The sequence below is a fragment of the Lathyrus oleraceus genome, chromosome 6 (genome assembly GCF_024323335.1).
Source record: "Lathyrus oleraceus cultivar Zhongwan6 chromosome 6, CAAS_Psat_ZW6_1.0, whole genome shotgun sequence".
Classification (NCBI taxonomy): domain Eukaryota; kingdom Viridiplantae; phylum Streptophyta; class Magnoliopsida; order Fabales; family Fabaceae; genus Lathyrus; species Lathyrus oleraceus.
The window spans coordinates 237,132,641-237,156,222 of NC_066584.1; the positions used below are offsets into that span (position 1 = coordinate 237,132,641).

At 34.2% G+C, this 23,582-nt stretch overlaps 2 protein-coding genes across 3 annotated transcripts; both read left to right on the top strand.

The window, feature by feature from the left end:
* The first annotated feature begins 249 nt into the window (after positions 1-249).
* Positions 250-3,587, top strand: LOC127094939 (uncharacterized). The gene is made up of 7 exons (XM_051033696.1): positions 250-731; positions 942-1,142; positions 1,204-1,457; positions 1,699-1,917; positions 2,056-2,640; positions 2,772-2,909; positions 3,010-3,587. Exons 1-7 carry the CDS (start codon positions 250-252, stop codon positions 3,585-3,587), a joined length of 2,457 nt encoding a protein of 818 aa, XP_050889653.1.
* Positions 3,588-4,662: 1,075 nt separating this feature from the next.
* On the top strand, positions 4,663-9,126 carry LOC127094477 (thioredoxin-like 3-2, chloroplastic). 2 transcript variants are annotated; one of them, XM_051033305.1, is made up of 5 exons: positions 4,663-5,075; positions 5,777-5,851; positions 8,372-8,438; positions 8,796-8,813; positions 8,890-9,126. In XM_051033305.1, the coding sequence occupies exons 1-5, from the start codon at positions 4,777-4,779 to the stop codon at positions 8,992-8,994; spliced, it is 564 nt and encodes a 187-aa protein (XP_050889262.1). In that variant the 5' UTR covers positions 4,663-4,776; the 3' UTR covers positions 8,995-9,126. The 2 variants fall into 2 exon arrangements, with proteins under 2 accessions (XP_050889262.1, XP_050889261.1); XM_051033304.1 differs by lacking the exons at positions 8,372-8,438; positions 8,796-8,813; positions 8,890-9,126 and adding an exon at positions 7,933-8,330.
* The last annotated feature ends 14,456 nt before the right edge of the window (positions 9,127-23,582 follow it).

Consider the following 23,582-nt stretch of genomic DNA (forward strand, 5'->3'; position numbering starts at 1 on the left):
CAGGTTGAATGAGCAAAAGCTGTAAGAAAACTTTATTCAAATAAAGCCATGGCAATGTAAGTTATGTTTTTTATCAGGTGAACATTTGATATTTTTATTCACTATAAAATTATATATCTTTTGTTTTATTTATAATGATGAAGATATATAATATCTGTTATATATGTGTAATTTTTTCAGATGTATGATCAAGTATGATCATTTTGAATTATAGAGCCTGAGTGAGTACTATAATAGAAAATATTCAAAATGGTAGATGAAGAATTACATTTTAAAACTGTTTTGAGGAGGAAGAATGCTGCAAATGAAGAGTTGTATAATTTGGTTAAAACTCACATGATTCATGGCCCGTGTGGATTTGCAAATCGATCTTCACCGTGCATGAAAGATGGAAAATGTTCTAAATATTTTCCAAAACAGTTTCAGCCCGAAACAATTGTTAATCAAGATGGGTTTCCGGTATATAGAAGAAGGGACAATGGACATACAGTTCTTAAGAATGGAATTCAAGTCGATAACCGGAATGTTGTTCCATACAATGCAAAGTTGTTGACAAAGTACCAAGCTCATATAAACATGGAATGGTGCAATCAAAGTACATCGATTAAGTACTTATTCAAGTACATCAACAAAGGTTACGACAGAATCACCGCTGCCATTGTACCGAATGATGATGGAACTTCCAACCAGCCGCAGAATATTGATGAGATCAAACAGTATATTGATTGTAGGTACGTTTCTAATATATCACTTGAAATATGATGTCATGCAATTTATCTATTTCAACTAAAAGTGTGCAATTTTTCTTTACATGCATGGTGTAGAAAATTTTATATGTACACTGTTTTGACTATATGTGTTATAATAAAATTTATATATTCTGTCTACAATAATCATTCTATTAATTATAAATCCATTGCCTTTCATTATATTATTTGTAGGTACGTTTCTCCGAGTGAAGCATCTTGGAGGATATTCTCCTTTCCAATCCATGGTAGAAAACCAGCTGTTGAGAGACTGTACTTTCATTGTGAAGGTCAAAATTCGGTATATTACACTGATTTTGATCGTATCAATACAGTTTTGGAAAAACCAAGTGTAACTGAATCGATGTTTACATCATGGTTCGAAGCAAATTGCAAGTATCCTGAAGCACAAAATTTAACTTACAGCAAATTTGTTTCAAAATTTGTTTATGTTAAGAAAAAAAGAGAATGAACCCCGTCAAAAAGGATACACAATTGGTAGGCTTATATGGGTTCCTCCAACAACTGGAGAATTGTACTATCTTAGATTGATGCTCACACATGTCAAAGGCCCCCGCAGTTATAATGATATAAAAACAGTGAATAACGTAAAATATGATACTTCCCGGGATGCCTGTTTTGCTATGGGTTTTATCGGCAATGATAGAGAATTCATTGCAGCTATTAAAGAGGCAAATCATTGGGGTTCAGGTCAATATTTGAGATTACTATTTGTTCACATGTTATTATCAGGCAGCATTAACAGGCCAAGACATGTATGAAGTAAAACATGTCATCTCTTAGCTGATGGAATACTATATGCTCAACAGCGAATTGCAAACAATAGAGGTATTATTTTTCCTATATTGTGAATTTTTATTATATTTATTTGTTTGATTCTTAAAAGTAAATTTGTTTTATAGTTTACACTTATAATTACTATTGTATAAAGGTTTGAGGTTGTCGGATGAAGAGATAATGAATTTAACATTAATTGAGATTGAACGAAATCTTCAAAGGAAGAGCCGAAGTCTAAAGGAATTTGCTGGAATGCCTTATCCAAGTGGATATGTGGTTGAGCAGTTGGGAAATAAGCTCATATACGAAGAGCGGAGTTACAATCCAGCCGAACAATTGCAAGAATACAATAATTTGCTCTTAAATCTTACAGGTAAATATGTTAAATGTTTGTAAGTTTTGTCATAATTTTATAAAGTTAACTTTTAAAGTATGATTTTATCTTACAATTTTTTTTAATGTATAATTAATTTATTCACTGCATGTTTGCTATGTATTTTTTTAAAATTAGATGAGCAAAAAGGTGTATTCAAGCGAATAATGGAAGCATTAAACAATCAACATGGAGGCGTATTTTTTTTGTATGGATACGGTGGCACAGGGAAAACCTACATGTGGAGAACTCTAGCTTCCTACATAAGATCAAAGAAACAAATTTGTTTAACTGTTGCTTCATCGGGCATAGCTTCACTACTACTTCCAGGAGGTCGAATGACTCATTCAATGTTCAAGATTCCAATACCTACAATGGAGTCTTCTACATGTAATATCGACAAAGGTAGTGATCGTGCAGAGCTACTAAAAATGGCAAAGTTGATAATTTGGGATGAAGCTCCAATGGCACACAAATTTTGTTTTGAAGCGTTTGATAAAACCCTTAAAGACATAATGGGGCGTTCCAATTGTTCTGACAAATTATTCGGAGGGAAAGTAATTGTATTTGATGGAGATTTTCGGCAAATATTACCAGTTGTACCAAGGGGCAGCCGTTCAGATATAATACATTCTACAATAAATTCATCATACATCTGGGATCATTGTGTTGTGCTGAAGCTTACAAAGAACATGCGACTCCAACAAGCCGGCAATACTTCAAGTACATCTGAATTAGAATTGTTTTCTAATTGGATATTAAAAGTTGACGATGGGAAATTGGAAGAACCGATGGTTACACGAATATTCCTATTCCAAATGATTTCTTAATTTCTAACTATGATGATCCACTAGAAGCCATTGTTAGTGAAACATATCCGAATTTTCTTAACAATTATAAGAATCCAGAATTTTTGCAATCAAGAGCTATATTGGCAGGAATAATTGAAACGGTTGACATCATAAATCAATACGTTTTGGAATTCATACCAGGTATGCGTTATCCAGTGTAAACATATTTATAGATACATTCATATATTTATATGTACTAACATAGATTTATAATAATAAAATTTCAAAAAATTTCCCAAAGGTGAAGAAAAGGAATATTTAAGTTCAGATTCTGTAGACACTTTTGACGGTGAAGGAAATGAAGCTTTTGATGTTTTGACCCCGAAATTTTTGAATACACTTACAACTTCCGGTCTACCTAACCACAAGATTAAATTGAAGATTGGGACCCCTATTATGTTGCTTCGAAACATTGATCAACCTGAAGGTCTCTGCAATGGAACAAGGCTTATAGTTACAAGATTGGCAAACCACGTTATCGAGGCAAAGATTATATCTAGAAAGAATATTGGAGGGGTTATCTATATTCCAAGAATGGATATGACTCCAACACAATCTCCGTGGCCATTCAAAATGACTAGAAGGCAATTCCCCATAACTATATGTTATGCTATGACAATTAACAAATCTCAAGGTCAGTCATTGGATTATGTTGGATTGTATTTGCCTAGAAGTGTATTTAGTCATGGTCAACTATATGTTGCAATATCAAGGGTCAAAAGCAAAAAAGGGCTTAAGATATTAATCCATGACAAGGATAACCATCCATTGAATTCTACAACAAACGTCGTGTTCAAAGAAGTTTTTGAAAACTTATAGAACGTAAGTTTTTCATTAGTTATATTATATCAAGAAATGTCGTTGTTTATTATTAGAATTTTATTGAATGAGTTGTATAAAATATACATTATGTTTTAACATTTGTTTATATGGATGTAATTGTTTTTTACAGGGTAATGAATCATCACTTCCTAAAAGGTTGCGGGCAGGTTTTGTATAAACCCAGTTTTTTAAGGACCAAAAGAATTGTACGAAGTTAAATCATTTTTGTTGCTGGACTTATTTCTCACAATTTTAAATAAAATTGTGAACCTTTTGTTTCAATATCTTTTGTTGCATTAAACCTTACTGTATCAATTGCAATTAATTTCAACATTTGGTAGTATTCATTACTATATTTTAAAACAAATGAGGTTCTGGTATTTCTTTTATATGGTTTATGTATTTTGGTTAAATAATCATTTATTATGAAGGTTAATATTTGCGCTTTTATACCTCAAATTAGTAACAGATTGGAAAATTTCATCCATTACTAAATAAATGAATTTTTATTTCTTATGTCCAAAATCTCAATGATAAATGGAATGTTTATTCATTTCAATGATAAATGGAATATTTATTCATAACATTAACAATGGAAGGTTTATTATATATCAATATACCAATAAATTGTAAAAATATTTTTGTATTATATTTTTTGATTATTTCCTTAATATAGTATAAAAAAAAATTAAGCAAATTATATTACTATAAATTAATAATGTTTTACTTTATTATGTCCCAAACTGGAAAAAGTTATTTGTGGAAATTCTTTGAACTCATTTATTGATCATTTAACATCCATTACATTAAAAAAAACTCTTATGCAATAAATTTGTGTACATTGATCCAACCATATATATATATATATATATATATATATATATATATATATATATATATAATAAATAAATATATTATATTTTAATTTTTTAAAAATAAATTATTGCACTTGCGCGACCCGTACGAACGCACGGGTCCTTTGCTAGTTTAATATAAGAACAAAAACTTATTTAACCATTTAACCATAAATATTATATACGTACTATTTGATTAGTTTCAATTTGATTATGTTTAAAAAAGTAAACTAAAATCAATCCTACCGGTTTTGCACAAATAAACATCCAAAACACATGTTATGAAAGCAGTGTGATTTGGACATTTGGCTTCTGCAACAGTCAGCAAGCAAATGGCGCAACATGTTGGGTCCCACCTTCACCCCCACTCTCATCCGGCATCAACATTCTTCTTCACAGCTACAACTCCATCACCTACGTCAACTACTCTCTCTCCGTGCCGCTTCACCTTCCCATCGATTTCCGTCTCGTGTTCATCTCCCTCGTCGATTCCGTTAAGGCACGAGGAAGGCCAGTTACAGGATGATGATCCTGTTTCGTCTCTTCATCTTGAACCAATCAGCAGCGAGGACCACTTCGATCGCGTCGTTGCCGAGGCTCAACATCAACAACATGCTCTCCTTATTGTTTGGTACATTCCTAATTTCGGTCATTGCGCCGTGAATTTTTTATGAAAATAACATCGCCAAATTGTTTGACGTCGTTCCTAATGCGGCCGCACAACTGCGGTGTCGCAATTGCGGTTGTTGACAGCAATTTTAAACCCTAATCCAAACATATTAGGGAAATTAATATTTAACAATTAGTTATTGCTTAAAACACCCCTCTTATGAGTTAATGCGCAAAGTTCAACCTATTGAATTTTTTGTTGATGGCAAAATTCTTCTGAGCCAGGGAATTATTGTATACATACATACAGTCTTTTCTCCAAAATTGCAATTTGAAGCTATTAAGCATTTTAACCTTAAAATAAATTAACTAATGATGCCATTTGATGATGACCCTGTTATGGTCAGAATACTGCTTTGTGTGTTATGGTAATTTGAGCTTTGTAATATTCCTTATTGTTTAGGATGCCTTATGTTTTACCAAACCAAAAATGTTTCACATTGCATGTGAATCAAAGCTAACAGTAGTTTATAAGCACGAACAATGCCTTAGAAAAGCGGCGCCACTTTGCATGAGAAACTTATATTTCTCTCATTTTTTTTATAGAACACTATGGCGAAAGTCGATACATGTAGCCGATCCCACTTAGTGGTAAAAGGCTTGGTTGTTGTTGTAATGAATAACTCTTTTTATGGGATTTGAGGTGAGATTATTGGTTTTCAGGATGGCAGGTTGGTGCAGAAAATGTATATATCTAAAACCGAAATTAGAAAAGTTGGCAGTAGACTATTATCCAAGGTGAGATTCCATTTTTGTTTTTTTGAGTATCATATAGAACTACAATGATTTCAGTGTATCTGTAACTGACATTTACATATGAGAAACTTTTCCTTTATAACCCCGTAACGTCCACTTTTAGTGAAAATTTTCTCTAGCTTTTATGTAGTTTATTATTACGGAAATGCCTTTTAGGCTCTGTTTGTGGATTTTTAGAAGAAACAGAAAGGAAAGACTTTGGGAAGAGGGGAGTATAGAGGATTAGAATTAGAATTTGGCCTAACTCATCTCTACAAAAGTGACTTCTTTAGCAGCTTCCTTTTCATCTGAGCTCTTTGGACGGCATTTGCTTTCAGAGCTATCAGATCCAGATCAACTCTCGTTACATGCGCTAATGAAGTACTCTCTAGCCTGAACAGGGTTCTTACATATGTCTCCTAGATGTGTTGGAGTCAGGTTGAAGAAAGAGATGAGATCAACAGTAGTAAGGACAACCGGTTCTTTCGGTACAGTAGGAGCAGGAAGGAGTAGCTCATTGTTCATTACCCCAGTCTTTGATTTCTTGCTCATACTCTCAAACATCATATCGATGTCGGAGTAGGCCAATCGCTTGCTCATCTGCGGTACAGGTAAAGGATCCATAGGAGCAAGTGGATCAACATTTTTCTTCATTGGGATAGGAAAAACACAAGCGGGGACCTGAACCAGATCACACTTATACTGTGCTGCAGACTTGCGAAAATGTTGATTCTGTATCCTTAACTCTGTTATCTGTTTCATGAGCTCCTGGACCTTGTATCAAAGCTCATTAGAGGTGGCTTCTAATGTTCCCTTTAGTCCTGTGATCCTCTCTTCACTTTTGGTCTTTATAGATTCCACGCCAGCATGATAGCCAATAATGAATGGCTCAACCTTGTCAAACTGGCGGATTTTATAGATTCCACGCCAGCATGATAGCCAATTAATGATGCCGCTTTCTTCGAGAGCCACTATTATATTCGGGTGTGCCCTCTCATAGGTTTCAAGTATCCTGTTCTCCTCAGCAGTCAGGGAATTTCTTGCAGCTCTCAGAAAGGATTCTTTGACAGAATGAACTCTGGTTTTAATCTCGTGAAGCAGTGGAGACAGCTTTCCTCATCTGTAGTGGAGGCTTAATTGTGTTTATAGCATCTATCTTGGACGCCTTTTGGCCAACTTTCAAGTCTTTCTGAGCTATACCGAAATCGGCATCAGAGCTCAAAGCCGGGGATGTCACCTATACCTGGTTAATACGCGCTAATATCCTATTTAGACAAGTGTTGGCAGATTCTTATTTTATTAGTAGGTTCAAAATTTTAAATGTATGCATAATCATTATTAATATGATAGATATGTGGATTATTTTATTTTCAAAAAATAAGAACCTAGGAAAGTCATTAAATAACAGTGTGTATAAGGGTCGTTGATTATCAAGCAATTTCTTGTGGGGTATAAGTACTGTTCTAGGCATTGTTTCGGGTATGGGATTGGAGATGTAAAATTGTTAGTTCTGCTGCAGAGGAGGGTTTTCAACTTTATCCATTAAAAGTTGTCATATCAATAGGCAAAGGGCTTGTATCTTTATCTTTTGACTAGTTAGAGTGGGGGAGGGTTTTCAACTTTTCTATTCAAAAGATTTTAATGCAATGTTGTTCGTAGGGAATTTGATCCCTTATCCAAAGATGTTGACATTTTGGTCTTAATCATGTTAAAATGTGTTCTTGTGTTTATGATTCTGTCCCTGGTTACTAGCATTTATCAAACATATGTAGTACGGGATGTGATATTTTCCAACACAAATAATGCCTAGAACTAGAAGCATTTAGCCTTCTCTCATTCATGAAGCTTGGGAAACTCAGCGATCTGAGTTCTAGGTATTTGACTTTTCTTGTTACTGAGCCCCCTAAATCTTGCAGCTTCTCCTGGTTTACATTCTATGCACATGACACAGTTTTCAACGCTTCACTTTAGTGATCAAGGCAAACCTATGTCTGTCTTTCCAGCTCTGGGTCTCGTACCACTTGTAATACTAAAAGTCACCTTTAAATAGTGCACATAGTACTAATCCCAAACTCTTTTGACAGCATAATAGCGATCACCAGTCCAATAAGCATGTCACCGCAGCCCCCTCAAGATGTGGTTGACATCATCGAACAACATTGCATTTGCTTCAGCTCCTTTGAAGTCTTGTACCAAACATTCTACTTTGGAGTCATCTCTACCTCAAGCCGCAACAAAATGCCAAAGTACAAACCAGCACAGAAAATATTGATTACAAAGCTGATGAACATCTATTGATCATAGTTGATTAGTATTTTGACTTGTGCCGAGTGATGATTTTAGAGTATGTTAATGAATCTAGAATCATATTCTAATACTTCGAACTAACTTATATTTGGGAAGATACTTGGATTTTAGAGTATAGTAAACATATTTCCCATATGTAATTTTTTTTTGCTGTCATGACATTTTTGTTCAGTATTTGTCAACTCAATCAAGGATATGTTTGTTAATTTCATGTAGATTGCAATTCTACAGTGTAGATGTTAATGCAGTTTCACACAAACTTGTTGCTCGTGCTGGTGTGACTGTAAGTTGCTCTAAGCTTTCACTTTATGTTCATTTTTCTTTTGGTATCTCAATTTTATGTGCTTCCTCTCTGATTTTATTTCACCCTAATATTATGGTCTTTGATTTGTTACTGAATTGTTTTGCTGGAGGGGCAGGGAATCATTTCATAACATCTGAATGATTTCCAATATGATTTTACTGGATTGTTTTATTAAGCATGTATGGTAATTGGCTTGAACCAATATGTGAAACCATTTATCTCAATTTATTTTGATTGTTGTATTTACTTCAACTAAATTAGCTATCTAAACATTTCTCTTATTATATTTATTCTTCCATGTGTTGCATGTTGTGGCCCTCTCAATCTTCATTGCAGAAAATGCCAACCATACAAGTAAGCACCATTGCATTTTATTTGATAAGTTTGTGGTAGTTTTCTTATGCTGCTGATTTAAATGTTTCCTTTGCAGCTATGGAAAGACAGCAAGAAACAAGCTGAAGTCATTGGTGCAAATAAAACATATTTGGTAATAAATGAGGTTCGGGAGATGATTGAGAATGAGTGCACTATGTGAGTTTTTAGTGCAATAAACATTTTATGATTTTTCTTTTGCAAATGTATATGATTTTTCTTTTGCATCTTTCTAAACACATCATTGAAGTTTTCTAATAGTTCAAAGACATTCATTAAGGTGAAATTGCTCGAACATGACTTTTGCATCTGACTTCAAGGTTCCCCAAAACGATTTAAAGAATAGAAAATTGAACGCATCCGAAGTCATTTTACTTCAAGCCTACTAGTCAAAAATATATATATATATATATATATATATATATATATATATATATATATATATATATATATATATATATATATATTACATAGCTATTCATCCATATCTTCACGGCTAAATCACTATAATGTATAAGTGAGGGCATTTCATAATTTCTTTGAGATTTGAGAAATGTTGTGTATCTCAATATGGGCCCATGGTAGCGCTTCTCTTTCTTTGGGAGGTCATCAGGAGTTGCACCTTGCTACTTGAGCTTAGATTTTATTCTGGATCAAGTACCACTGGTTTACTCCTCGCCGTCTCATGAATTAAGTATTGTTGAACCTTATACCCCTTGTCTTATTATCCTAAAGTATGATAATCAGTTATTAGGGCCCAAAGCATTCAGGTTCAATAATCATTAGTTAGTTCATAGTAGTCTTCTTGATCTAGTGACTTCCTTTTGGAGTACCAATGAGATTCATGGTTGGAAAGCTTTTGTGTTAATGGAGAAGCTTAAAACATTCAAAGTGGTCATGAAAACATAGATTATGGAGGTTTTTTTTGATAATCTTGAATCTCAAATTGATAAGTTGAAAAAGGAAGTTAGTAAGGTGGATTTTATGGCTGATGTTTAAGTCTTATATGGTGTAGAGATTTGATACTAGATACAAAGTGATTGCGGATTTGTGGTCCCTTCTTAGGATCAAAGATTCCCAATTCTTTTAGAGATCTAGGTCTAAATGGCTCAGGGAATGTGATTATAATTTTGGTTACTTCCATGCTCCAGTTAAGAGTAGGAGCAGAAGAAACGTTATTTTAGCGCTTAAAGTTAGAGAGGTTTGGATTGAAGGGGTGTCTGATATTAGACATGAGGTAGTGAATCATTTCAATGAGATTTTTAAAGAGTGATGTTGATAGCCCTCATCTGGATGGTTTAGTCTCCTGCTCTCGTCCGAATGACGATAATATTTCTTTATCGACTCTCTTTGATCTCTAGGAGCTTGATGTAGCTGTATTCCAATGTGATGGTAATAAAAGTTCAAGTCCATATGGTTTTAACTTATATTTTAAAAAAAAAATCTAGAACCTCCCTAGAAATGATTTGGGGATCATGTTTGATCAATTTCATCGTTTCGCATCTCTACCTCGTAGTTTGCTTCTTACTTTGTCACTCTAATCCCTAATGTTAAACCCCCTCTCTTTTGGGAGATTTCCATCCTATTTACCTGTTAGGATTTTTGTATAAGGTGGCGGCTAAAGTGTTGGCCATTAAACTTAGGTATGTGATGGAGAAGCTCATCTTCCCTAACCAACCAACTTTCCTTAAAAGGAGAATGTTCGTAGATAGGGTGGTGGCAGTTAATAAGTTGGTTAATTTGGCTAAAATATCTATAAGTCCTTGCGTAATTCTAAGGTGGATTTTGAGAAAGTGTATGATTCATTTATTTGGAGTTTCCTGAATTATATGTTGATCAGATTCGATTTTAGTGAGGAATGACAATCTTGGATGAAAGTCTATGTTTTTGCTGGAAATCTTGCGGTGTTGGTTAACGTGTGTCTTATTTGAGAGACTAACATCCAAATGGGGTTGAAACAAGGGGATCCCCTAGCTTTGATCCTTTTCCTCTTGGTGGTGGGTGATGGGCTTAACAGTTTAGTACGGAGGGATGAGGAGCTTGGTCTTTACTCTAGATCTAGGTTGGAAATTTTGGGTTGTTATTCTCATCTCTAGTAATGTTGATGATACTTTTATGATGACAAAGAGTTTGTGGTGTAACAAGGCCATTCTTAGAGGTTTTGAGAGAGTTTCGCATCAACTTCTTTAAGAATAGTCTTATTGGGGTTAATATGAACCTTGTCTTTCTTTCTTCAACGAGGACTTTCTTCACTATAGTGGAGATCAAGGTTGCTTGTAAGGGACTCAGGGCTTGAAGGGATATTCTTATAGTTAGATACAAGTTACTTTTGTTTCCTCGCTTAATGTAGGAAGGGAAATGGGCTTTCGTTTCTCTTCTTCCAGGTGGAAAAAGGTGTCTCTTCCTTTTGGACAAACCCTTGATAAGGGGGTATCCCCTTAAAGTTTAAGTTTTTTGATTTGTTCTCCAATTATCTCCTGCCTAGAGGGTTAGTGAGGGATATATGGCATGTCGTTATTGGAGTCCTGAGTTGCAATCATAGATGGCGGAGATATTTCTTCCTTAAAGAGGTACCATTTTTTACGAGTTCCTCTCTCTGCTTAAAGATGTTACACTTTACCTTAGACAGAGATAAGTGGATATGGAAACACTCTAGTGATGATACTTTTTCAGTGGTATCTACTTACCTCGTCTAGAGGGAGAGCTCGACTTATTATGTGGCCTGACTTTTGGGATAGAGTCGAATCCTTCCCTTTATTTGGAGTAGCCAGGACTCGTAGAAGATATTGGTCTTCTCTTGCCGACTTTTGCAAGACAAGCTTCCTATTAGAGAGAATTTGGTGAGAATAAGTTTTTTTTACCCCTTTCGTGGGTTTTCGATTGATAAAACTTCTCATTTTTTGTCATTTGTGAGATTGACTCGTTGGTGTGGTATAAAGTTTTTAAGTGATTGATAGTTATTCATTAGTATCATTGAGTCATTTTTTAGTCTTTTCTTTCTTTATTGGGTAAGGTTGAATATAAGGGTGATTATCTTCTATAGTTTGGCTTGTCGTACTCTAGTTCATTTGGAAATCTTGAAATGATGTCATTTTTAATGGAGTCACAAAAATAGCGAGAGAGTTGGAAGAGAAAGGTATTTATTTGGCTTGAAAATATTTTGGGGAGATTTTGGGAGATCTCATACACTTTTAAGACTGATTTTAGAATCATATTCTTTCTTGCACCTATAGTGGATCGAGTGTTTGTCTTGATTCAGAGCATGGTGTTGGGCGTTTTGTTTGTCTTAATATTTCTATTAATAACGGATTTAGTTTATTTGAGATCTAACATGTGAGTAGCAAGACGATTCTTAAATAGTAGTGGTATAATTTTGAGTGGGTCTGTCTTTTTATTGGTTTTCAGGCCCTTCTTGTATTTTGTGACCATATGTGATTTTACATTTATAATATATTAGTGTTCAAACGGGCACTTTGTGGCTTTGTGCCCATCTGTTTGCTTTTTTAATAAACACACGTAAAAATATATACGATATTATTTTATTTAATATTAATTTTAATTGGAAGTTATATAAAAAATTAATAGTAGGAAGTTATGTAAAAAATGATAATAGTAGTTTCAATAGAAATTATTAGAAATTATTTAAGTTACTTAAGGGTAAACTTGGTAGAAAAATAAGCTACACCAAAATTAAGTTTTCCCTTTATATATTGTTATAGATAATTTTAATTGGAAGTTATATAAGAAGTTATGTGAAAGATGATGATAGTAGTTTCAATAGAAGTTATTAGAAGTTATTATCTAAGTTATCTAAGGATAAAATTGATAGAAAAATAAACTACACCAAAATTAAATTTGTTCTTTATATATTGTTATAGATTTTACGTACTATTTAAAAAAATTAACAACGACGCATCATCTACTTTTAAATGCCGAAGAGAACTTAACAAAAGATTGATTTTAGAATCATATTCTTTCTTGCACCTATAATGGATTGAGTGTTTGTCTTGATTCAGAGCATGGTGTTGGGCGTTTTGTTTGTCTTATTATTTCTATTAATAATGGATTTAGTTGATTTGAGATCTAACATGTGAGTAGCAAGACGATTCTTAAATAGTAGTGGTATAATTTTGAGTGGGTCTGTCTTTTTATTGGTTTTCAGGCCCTTCTTGTATTTTGTGACCATATGTGATTTTACATTTATAATATATTAGCGTTCAAACGGGCACTATGTGCCAATCTGTTCGTTTTTTTAATAAACACACGTGAAAATATATACGATATTATTTTATTTAATATTAATTTTAATTGGAAGTTATATAAAAATTAATAATAGGAAGTTATGTGAAAAATGATAATAATAGTTTCAATAAAAGTTATTAGAAATTATTATTTAAGTTACCTAAGGATAAATTTGGTAGAAAAATAAGTTAGACCAAAATTAAGTTTTCCATTTATATATTGTTATAGATAATTTTAATTGAAAATTATATAAGAAATTATGTGAAAGATGATGAAAGTAGTTTCAATAGAAGTTATTAGAAATTATTATCTAAGTTACCTAAGAGTAAAATTGATAGAAAAATAAACTACACCAAAATTAAATTTTTCCTTTATATATTATTATAGATTTTAGGTACATTTAAAAAAATTAATAACGACGCATCAACTACTTTTAAATGACAAAGAGAACTTAACAAAAGTTATATATGCGGGTGTTATGGCTTAAACAAAACTATTGTCAATTAGCGTAGCCCCTACTTCTTTCTTCATCCTTTTCATACTTCCCATTCATTTTATATCAAGCCAAAATTCATGTGGACTTAATTTTAAGTCAAAGTTAAAACATTCAAATGTTCAATAGAAAATAAAATTATTATGCTTAAGAATAAATAAATAAAAATAAGGGATGTTCATGGATAAATAGATAGAACGAAACAGAAAAAGAGATTATATAATTTAAAAATAAATTGTAGTAAAAAAAATATTTGAACGAAAGATATTTTTAAAAATAAAAATATTTTTTGTGATTTAGAAAAAATATAGATTATTTTAGCTTTTATTTTTTATATGGATGTTCAAAATATGAATCATGGTAAAATTATTTAATTTTTAATTCAAAATAAAAATATAAGTTTATTTTGAACATCCATGATAAAAGGTAATGATAAGCTATATATTTAAGGGTGAGAAGGCCTAAAAAAAATCAACTTTGAATGCTAGAGTATATACAACACCTCATTTTAAAATATTATATAAATATTTTTGAATAATTTTTTAACTTAATATACAAAATTTAATTCATGTAAAGTATTTAAGAATATTCTAGCAAATTATTATTTATTATTTATTTTTAAATTCAGAAATATATTAAAAAATTTAGGTGCTATATTTTTTTATAAGCATTTTAGAGCACTTGGAGTGCATACGATAGACCTAAAAGGTAGTCAACATATGATGAATATAATCTCAAACGTGAAAGACAAAACAAAGCAAAGGCACTGGGCCAAATTAATTTGGTAGTTCTCATTCTTGGCCTAGAACCACCACCAAGCTAAGAGTTTAACTTTATTTAAAATTTGTCATGTTAGAGATTTTTTTTTTTTACTAAAGAGCATATTATTAAGGGATATTTTTATCCACTTTTAGTGGTGTTTATGCACCCAGTGAAAAACTAATAATTTTTTAAAAATTTAAAATTAACTTTCGAATGTATCAAAATGCAATTAAAGTTAAGTCTTCTCATACCAAAATATAAATGAAAATATTCGAAGATTAAGTTTTATACATGTTTTATTTATGTAACGCGACAATGTAAATTAATTTGCTTATGTTATACAATTCATTAAGAAATTAGATGAATTTTAGAATATATGATTCTCACAAAAAAAAAATGGTATTAAGTGTGTATCTTGTTCTATCATGATGATTATAGATGATTGTAATTCTTCTAGACTCAATCTATCATTTTCCTATTTGCACTTTCTATTTGATAGAGAAACTATTATGGAAAGAAGAGAATTTTTTGTGCAATAATTTGTTATGACTTCCGTCAAGTCACCATTATTTATGCATGATATTCATACTCCTTCGTAATAATATATTTTCATTTTATTTGAATGATATCTTTTCATATTATTTGAATAACACTCTTTCAAATTATTTAAATAACATTTTTATATTATTTAAATAATACTATTTTATATTATTTAAATAATACATTTTCATATTATTTAAATAATACATTTTCATATTATGTCGCTCATTTGAATAACATCTCATTATATGAGTCATTTTAAACATTTATTAAAACATTCTTATATTCTTCCACTTGAATTGTGTGACTTAACAATACATCAATTATTATGCGCATTAACAAACCCTACATGCATTGAGCTAGAATCTCAAAGCGTCTATCGGTACCTAACTTTGTTAATTAGGAACAATATACTGTCTCTTATACCTAACTTAGTTATGGTACGTCCATCGGGGTATATGGTTAGTGTCATCTCTCTTTGAGCTAGAGCCTCAAAGCGTCTCCTTTGATCTCTGCCTTTGAAAACTATATCCATGTAGTCTACTTGTTGCATTGTGAAATTCAATAGCTAGATAAATTTAAGTAGACAATAGCATTAAATTAGTAATGGTTAATAATAAAGAAAAATACCGAGTGACTTTATGAAAGAGAAGAAAGAAAAATGGATAGATAAAAAATGACATTAATAAAACAGGAAATATTCGTTATGTTTTACGTTGATAGCGCGACGACTCAGGAGTGTAAGTACTCATGGTGGTTCTTTCGAGGATGAATCATCGGTCAAACTTTTAATTATCCTCGATTTCCATGGTCACTTATCAAGCCATCTCTCATATCCATCATCTTTTCTTCTTTTTCTTCTGCGAGGTAATTTATCCTTCTGAACTTGTGGTGTAGTTCTGGATCTATCCTAAGAGCTAGCTTTTTAGGTTTGGGTTCAATTTTTTCATCCACCACCTCAAAGTCTAACTTGTCCCTTTTAATACTAATGAGTTCCCTAGTTTCACGGTCTTCTAATTTTCTCTTCTTATTCAGGATCTCAAATAAAGGTGCGTTGGTGTGGATATTTTCCAATAGCTCTTCATGCCTTTCGGATTTGGGGTTTACCTTAACTTCTACAGACCTTCGCGGGAAAGGAATTGGTGATTTATAGGGAGGAGGAACAACACATAGTGCTTCTTTCTCTACCTCTTCGACAACCTCCCTTTCGGGTGGTGTCAGTGGATATTTCTCAATCTCTACTCTTTCACCTAAATCCTCCTCATTATCACTCTCCTTAGGATTTTCGGTAGATTTTTCACTGGTGATTGTTGCAACATCCGCATGTTTCTCAGGGAATGGTCCTAGAGGTGTATGTGCAAGCAGGGAGATTTGAGTCTCCAATGCCTCGCTGTGAGTGACGAGGGACTCGACCACGGTGTTCAGTTGCCTAAGGGTTTCATTGGTATAAAGACTTTGTACAAGAGAAACTTCAACATGGTTTTGCTCAGATGCGTGGATAGACACGAATCAGACTTGTTGATGACTGAAGTGCATGAAGGTTCCTTTGGTACTCATTCCAATGGACATGCAATGACAAAGAAGATGTTGCGAGCAGGTTATTATTCACTGACAATGGAATCTGACTGTTGCAAGTTTGTGAAAAAATGCCACAAGTGTCAAATTTATGCTGATAAGATTCATGTTCCTCCGACACTATTGAATGTTATTTCTTCCCCATGGCCCTTCTCCATGTGGGGAATTGATATGATTGGGATGATTAAGCCCAAAGCTTCGAATGAACATCGTTTCATTTTGGTGGAAATTGACTACTTCACCAAATGGGTTGAAGCGACATCGTATGCGAATGTAACCAAGCAAGTTATTGTGAGGTTTATCAAGAATCAGATCATATGTCGTTATGGTGTGCCAAGTAAGATCATTACTGATAATGGATCAAACTTGAATAACAATATGGTGGAAACTTTTTGCAAAGACTTCAAGATCGCACACCATAATTCTTCTCCATACAGACCTAGGATGAATGAGGTTGTTAAAGCTGCGAATAAGAACATTAAGAGGATTATTCAGAAGATGGTTGTCACGTATAAGGATTGGCATGAGATGTTCCCATTTGCTTTTCATGGGTATTGTACATTCGTTTGCACTTCAACAAGGGCAACCCCTTTTTCTCTTGTATATGGTATGGAAGCAGTGCTCTCTGTAGAGGTTGAGATTCCTTCATTGTGTGTGCTCATGGAAGCCAAGTTGACTGAACCTGAATGGTGTCAGACTAGGTTTGACCAACTGAATTTAATTGAAGAGAAGAGATTAACTTCCATGTGTCATGGTCAGTTATATCAGCAGAGAATGAAGAAAGATTTTGATAAGAAGGTCAGACCTCGTGTGTTCAGAGAAGGTGACCTTGTGCTCAAGAAGATCTTGTCATTCAAACCAGATTCTCGGGGAAAATGGACTCCTAATTATGAAGGCCCATATGTTGTTAAGAGAGCCTTTTCAGGTGGCACTATTATTCTTACAACTATGGATGGTGAAGAGTTCACTCGTCCTGTGAACGTAGATGCAGTCGAGAAATACTTCGCCTAAAAAGAAAAGAACATCTCGCTAAGTTGAAAACCTTAAAGGGCGGGTTAGGCAAAAATGAGCGTCTCGGTGGATTGAAAACCCGAATGGGCAATCCATGCAAAAATTAGAGACATAAAACAGAAAAAATTCCCGATAAGTTGAGTACCCCACCTTGGGGCAACTTATGCAAAAATTAGGGATTGTGGCTAGTAACTGCAGTCCGCCGGTCATCTAATTTTGGAAAGGCTTTGTTGAGCACAAGGGTTGACGTCGATTCATCATCCCAGCAGCGGTCAAGAGCATAGTGGATATCAAGAGTTGGTAAAAGGACTAAGGATCATTTGTATTCAATGTAGCCCTTTTCCATGTAAATTATCATTTTCAACTTTGTAAAAATCTATGGAGTCTTGTCATTTACAGACTACCATCCCATTAAATAAAGCTGAGTTTTTATCCAATTGTTTCTACTATTATTTACTTCAGCCAATAGTTTTAAATTTTATTATGATCACTTTGAAAATTTAAATTTTTTAATCAAAATCTTTTTCTTAAAACATATAAAAACAAGAAATTTTCAAAGCAAATTAAAAGGAAGTATCAACAACACTTCAAAGACCAGTAAGTCTTTAAGTGCTAAGCATCAGAGGTTCCCCAAGCAGCTAACCCTTCGGGTATCCCTAGTTGTCTGTGTTGATCTGGTTCCCCTGCGAAATGTTTGTTCCCTAGCAGAGTTCCGATGCTTTTCCCCAGCTAAGTTGGTTGATTCAGTACCTTGCGGCGTGTTATTTCCCCTGCAGTGTTTCTATATTCCCCAACGGGGTTCGCGTTCCTTCAACATGGTTGATCTTCAGCAGAGTAAGATATTTTCCCCAGTAGATCGCATTGGTTTCCCCACCAGTCGCCATCCGACTCGCTCCCAGTCATAGTTTCCTCCTGGTTTCTGAGCAGCTATTTGTGTTTATCTTCTGTATGGTTGTCTCCCATTTGATATGGCGTTGACCTAAAATTCCCTACAGACTCAATAACTTCTCCTCTCCTCAGCAGATCTCCTCCCTCGGATAAATTTGAGCCTTTATTTTGTGATTTGCCAGTTCTCCAGCAGTTGTCTCCCTTTTTTTGTGGATTAACCGAGGATTGTACCGATGACTCAAATTCTTTGCGACTCCTTTGTATCCTTCGTGATCGTTTTGTCAGTATAATCATCATATACATACATATACATATACATTCATATAATTTCATAATTGCATATTTGCATCATCATATCTGATTAACTTATTGGTTTGAGACTCTCATTCTCCGTATGGCGGTACTTTATCCCCATACAAGTTCGGTGTCTGTCCTCCCTTAATTGCAGAGTGTCAGCCCCTTAGGCAGAAATACTTTAACCTTTCTCCTCTTCCCCACTGAGTTGTTTCCTCGTGGATGATTATTACTTCAGTTTCCTCCCCAATTGTTTATCTGGATGAAACCATTCCCCTTGAGCTATGTCCTCATTGGGTTGAGTCTTGATTGACTGTTTCTTTCTAGATCATGCCTAGAGAGATGCTTTGACTCTCCTAAGAGCTTATTACCCAGTAACTGGTAATATTCTTCTTAGTTTGCAGTTTGTTACTTCTTGCCCAATACCCGGCAAAAGTACCCTTGCTTTCCTAGCAGTGGAGTTCCCAGTGGATTCATTTATTCCTGATTCCCCGGAAAGTATATCCTTGATATGTCCATCCTAACCGGTGACGGGTATCTTTCTCTCCCCTGCCTGAGTCTATCCTTGATATGTTCATCCTAGCCGATGACGAATATTCTCGTCCTTGGTATTCTACCCAGTAAAAAGGTAGTTGTAATCCCTATTCTTGTTCCCCAAAGGGTAAATCCTTGATATGTTCATTCTAACCGATGACGGGTTTCCTTCTCTTTGCGGTCTTCTACCCAGTAACCGGTAGTTGTAAATCCTGCTTTTGTCCCCTTCGCAGAGTTAATCCTTAATATGTTCATCTTAACCGGTGACAGATTTTCTCTTTGATGGTATTCTATCCAGTAACTGATAGATGTAATTCCTATTTTCCCGTCTCTCAGAGTCTATCCTTGATATGTTCATCTTAACCGGTGACGGATTTTCTCTTTGATGGTCTTCTATCCGGCATTCGATAGATGTAATTCTTACTTTTTATTCAGTTGGTTTATCCTTGATATGTTCATCTTAACCGATGACGGGTATCCTCCATGACAATCCCATGCAAGTCTATCCTTGATATGTTCATCTTAACCGATGACAGATTCTCTTCCCTGTTGAGTTTATCCTTGATATGTTCATCCTAACCGATGACGGATACTCTCACCCTTGATCTTCTGCCCAGTAACTGGTAGTTGTAAATCCTATTTTTTTGTAGTTTTCCCCAGCAAGACTATTCTTACCCAGTAATCGGTAATGAATACTCTCTCCTGACGATTCTCAGCGAGTCATCCTTGATATGTTCATCCTAACCGATGACGGATGTCCTCTCTGTCAGATCTTTATTATCTCCTCATCCAATAACAGGTAGTAGATAATAGATTTCTGCTCCTCCTGTGTTGAAGTTTATTTCTTCCCCAGTTGAGTTAAGTGCATATTTACTTAGTGAAATTGCTTCCCCTGCTTGATTCTAGTATTTCAATTTTATCCTGACTTACTCGTATCCCCTGTAGATGTTGTTGTTCCCCGACTGAGTCTTTTCCATGTTTGAATGGAATTCCTCGAGTCCCCCAGTAATTTTAAGTCGTAACCTGGACTACGCACAACTCCTTTATCCCCCTGAGTCTCTGTCTCCCCAGTGAGTTTTCCTTATGGAATACATTGTACTCCTGCGGATTTTCGGTCTCTCTGATTTCTTTTCCTTTGTCGAAATATTTCCCCACAGAGCATCAACTTTTACATTCATATCATATGCATCATGAGGTCTATTAGGGACCAAAATTTATTTCTATATGTTGTTATTTAAGCCCATTCTATTGAGTCGACATGAAGATTTTAACCTTCGCCTCCTCAGTTAGAATGTCCTTAAATAGGGGCAGTTGTAAGACCCCAATTTTGACCCTAAGATCCCTCATGCAATTTCATCATAAGCATTAGCATTGAGATCATACCTTGGCATCCTCCTTACCCCTCTTTCATTGGGTTTGTTTTTGGAGAGATCACCAAGCACTTTGTGATTGTATCATACTTGTATATCATCATTTTACTAACCAAAATACAAAAATATGTCTTTGCAATTGCCTAACTCTTTTGTAGGTAGAGCATGATCTCCATTGATCTATCAAGTTCATATCTAAGGTTTGAGACCCTAATGACAAAGAGCACAACGATGAATTGATCCAAGAATGGTTATGAGCATCATATATGAGTTCCATTAATTACCACATGATATATTGATCAAATTTTCTTCAAAAGTTTGAAGGTGATTTGCCTTGGAAACCCTAGTTTGACTGGGTATCTTGAGTAACTTCTCCAACAAGCTATCTCAACAATTGATGAAATTTCTCAAGAGACACTTCAAAATTCATCATCTTATGCATATATAATCTGAGCCAAGAAAGTCCAAAGAATTGAAGGTTATCAAGTTGGTTGATGGTGGTTGGTCAAATGAATTCATCTTATCAAAACTAGATCTCCCTAGACCCTGTCTCCTACAATTTTCACCATATGAAAATGATTCCAAGAGAAACATTATTCTAAATGACATTCCAAACAACTTTCATGTTGATACCTAGAGCTAGTTTTGTTTGGAAAATCATTTTCTATGTTGAAACATTATAGGTCATTTTGTCTAAACCCTAATTTGAAAGTCAACTTCCCAAGGCCATAACTTGCTCAATTTTTATGAGATGAAAGATTTCCAAGTTGCATAATCAAATTCAAGATGTTTACTTCAACTTTTATGTTTGGAGTGAGAGCTAATTCAACTTTTATGAGCATGTGATATGAGGTTACATTATAGGTCATTTTTAACCTATACCATTGAACACGTGATTATGCCAAACTTCAAAAATCCATAACTCTATCATTCTAAATCCAAATGACATGAAATTGGTGTCCATTTTGAATGTCTTTGAAATATATATAACTTTGATGGAGACACGTTTCTCATTTGAAGCTCACATAAAAAGTTAAGTAAGGTGGAATATTGAGATATATGGCTTGACACTTAGAAAAAATTTCAACATGTTGAAATTTCCAAACTTCCACCTCAAAATTCTCCATGTTCCAAGCTCCAAATGAAAAAGTGTTGAACACCAAATTTGTTCCCCATAATCCACACTTTCCAAAGAACCCAAGTTCATGCATTTTGGATGAGGTTTGCTAGGTCTGTGCATGGCTTTAATAGGGATGCATAATTTGAAAGAATCAAACTTCAAAACTTCAGTTCAATTTGCCTTGCCAATCAAGCTTCCATTCAGACTTCATTTGGAATCATTTTGGACCTTTTTGCATTGCATCATGGGCCTGCACATGCCCATGCACTCGTGCCATCAACATTGTTAATTTTGGATAGATTTTGAAGTGTGCAAATATCATTCATTCATGCTATAAATACATGACCTTTGTGCTCACTTGAATCAGACCTTACGTGCCAGCTTTGCCCCCCATTGAAACCCTCACATTCTAAAGGAAAACCTGAGAAATTTCAATTTGAGATTTGAGATTGAATCTCAATTGTTGGAGATTCAAGAACTCCAGGATCCAAAGCCTTGCAACCTCTCTAATCACTTCCTGCTAGCTTCTCAAGTGTGATCAGATCGTGTTTGGAGCAAGCAACATCAAGAACTTCATAACATTGAATGTAATTTTCAGAAAACTTTATCTCTTAGATTCTCTCTCAATTCTACTCAATTCTCTTAGATATTTGGTTGTCTAAAGTCCTACCAATGTATGCAAGAAGATTGAGTTGCTTAGAGGTCAAATCGAAGCAACTCAGTTGACACACCTCAAAATTTAACTCCTCATATCTTTCTATATATGTGGAATTAGTTAAAATTGAGGTCAGATTCGAGCTCTACGCCATTTTTTAATTCAAATCATGTCCTCCTTTTTCATTTATGTGATGGTGATGGCTGAACCAGTCCGATGAGCCTCGCCTGAGAAGGTGACCGGAGGTCCAGCGCCGGTGGTGTGTTGGACAGGTTCTGAGCCGCACGATCATTCCAAAACGTTTTAATCTCACGCGTCCATTAGGAATACCAGGCGTGTAGATGAGTTGACTAGCGTGCATCATGGAATGCGTGTTCTAGGCCACTTGATCTGCCACCTCAATTAATGAGGGAGATCAAGTGGCTCACGTTTTTTCATATTTTCTGATTTTTGTTTTAATCCTTTTATTTTCATTAGTTCATATTAATTTTAATATTGATCCAAAAAATATGAGAGTTTCACCAAAAAAAATTCAAATAATTTCCTCTTTCATATTCTGCATTAAAATTATTTTTTGGATCATTATTAATATTTTTCATGATTTAATTGATTTTGTGATTATTTTTAATTGTTTAAAAATACTTTTAAGTCTTTAAAAATTCTGAATTTTTTTCTCCAAGGTCCTTTGACTTTGTTTGACCTATGATAAATCTCATGGCTATTTCTTTGGTGTTTTGATGAGGTTTTAGGAATTTGACAAACCATATTTAATTTAAATGCCTTATTTTAGTATTTTTAATTTGAATAAATGCCAAATAATTTTGTTGACCAATTGTAATGACTTGTTTGAGTTTGACTTTTGTTGTTGGGCCTTGGTCAAGGTTGATTTGACTTTGTCAAGTTAATATCATTGGATTTAGGGGATTGATGGGATGTACATTCCATCTCCTAAAATGAAGGGATGATATTAATTTGGTAAAAGTCCTCCTTTGACCAATTTGAATTTTGATCCATTTCCCTCCCTCTTCATCTCATTCCACTTCTTTATGCATCCATTTTATTTGGCTTATGATATCTCAAAGTCCCAAGGCTAGTCGATTGAAAAATCAACATAAGTATGGATGAGACTAGGCCACCTCTTTTGCATATTCTTTTTGTGTGTGGTATGTTTCATGATCATAGTCCATTATACTATGTATCTAACATTCATTAACACCTAAATTCTATTGTCCGGCCTCAAATAGTTGTAACTTCTACATAAGTCCAA

What these genes read in the sequence shown, in the direction of transcription:
- LOC127094939 (XM_051033696.1), top strand. Translation starts at nt 250, where the DNA reads ATGGTAGATGAAGAATTACATTTTAAAACTGTTTTGAGGAGGAAGAAT. An exon ending in TGGTTCGAAGCAAATTGCAA is followed by an intron (nt 1,143 to 1,203) that starts GTATCCTGAAGC and finishes GTTTATGTTAAG; the next exon opens with AAAAAAAGAGAATGAACCCC. An exon ending in TTTGCTCTTAAATCTTACAG is followed by an intron (nt 1,918 to 2,055) that starts GTAAATATGTTA and finishes TTTTAAAATTAG; the next exon opens with ATGAGCAAAAAGGTGTATTC.
- LOC127094477 (XM_051033304.1), top strand. Translation starts at nt 4,777, where the DNA reads ATGGCGCAACATGTTGGGTCCCACCTTCACCCCCACTCTCATCCGGCA. An exon ending in CATGCTCTCCTTATTGTTTG is followed by an intron (nt 5,076 to 5,776) that starts GTACATTCCTAA and finishes ATTGGTTTTCAG; the next exon opens with GATGGCAGGTTGGTGCAGAA. An exon ending in GCAGTAGACTATTATCCAAG is followed by an intron (nt 5,852 to 7,932) that starts GTGAGATTCCAT and finishes CTCTTTTGACAG; the next exon opens with CATAATAGCGATCACCAGTC.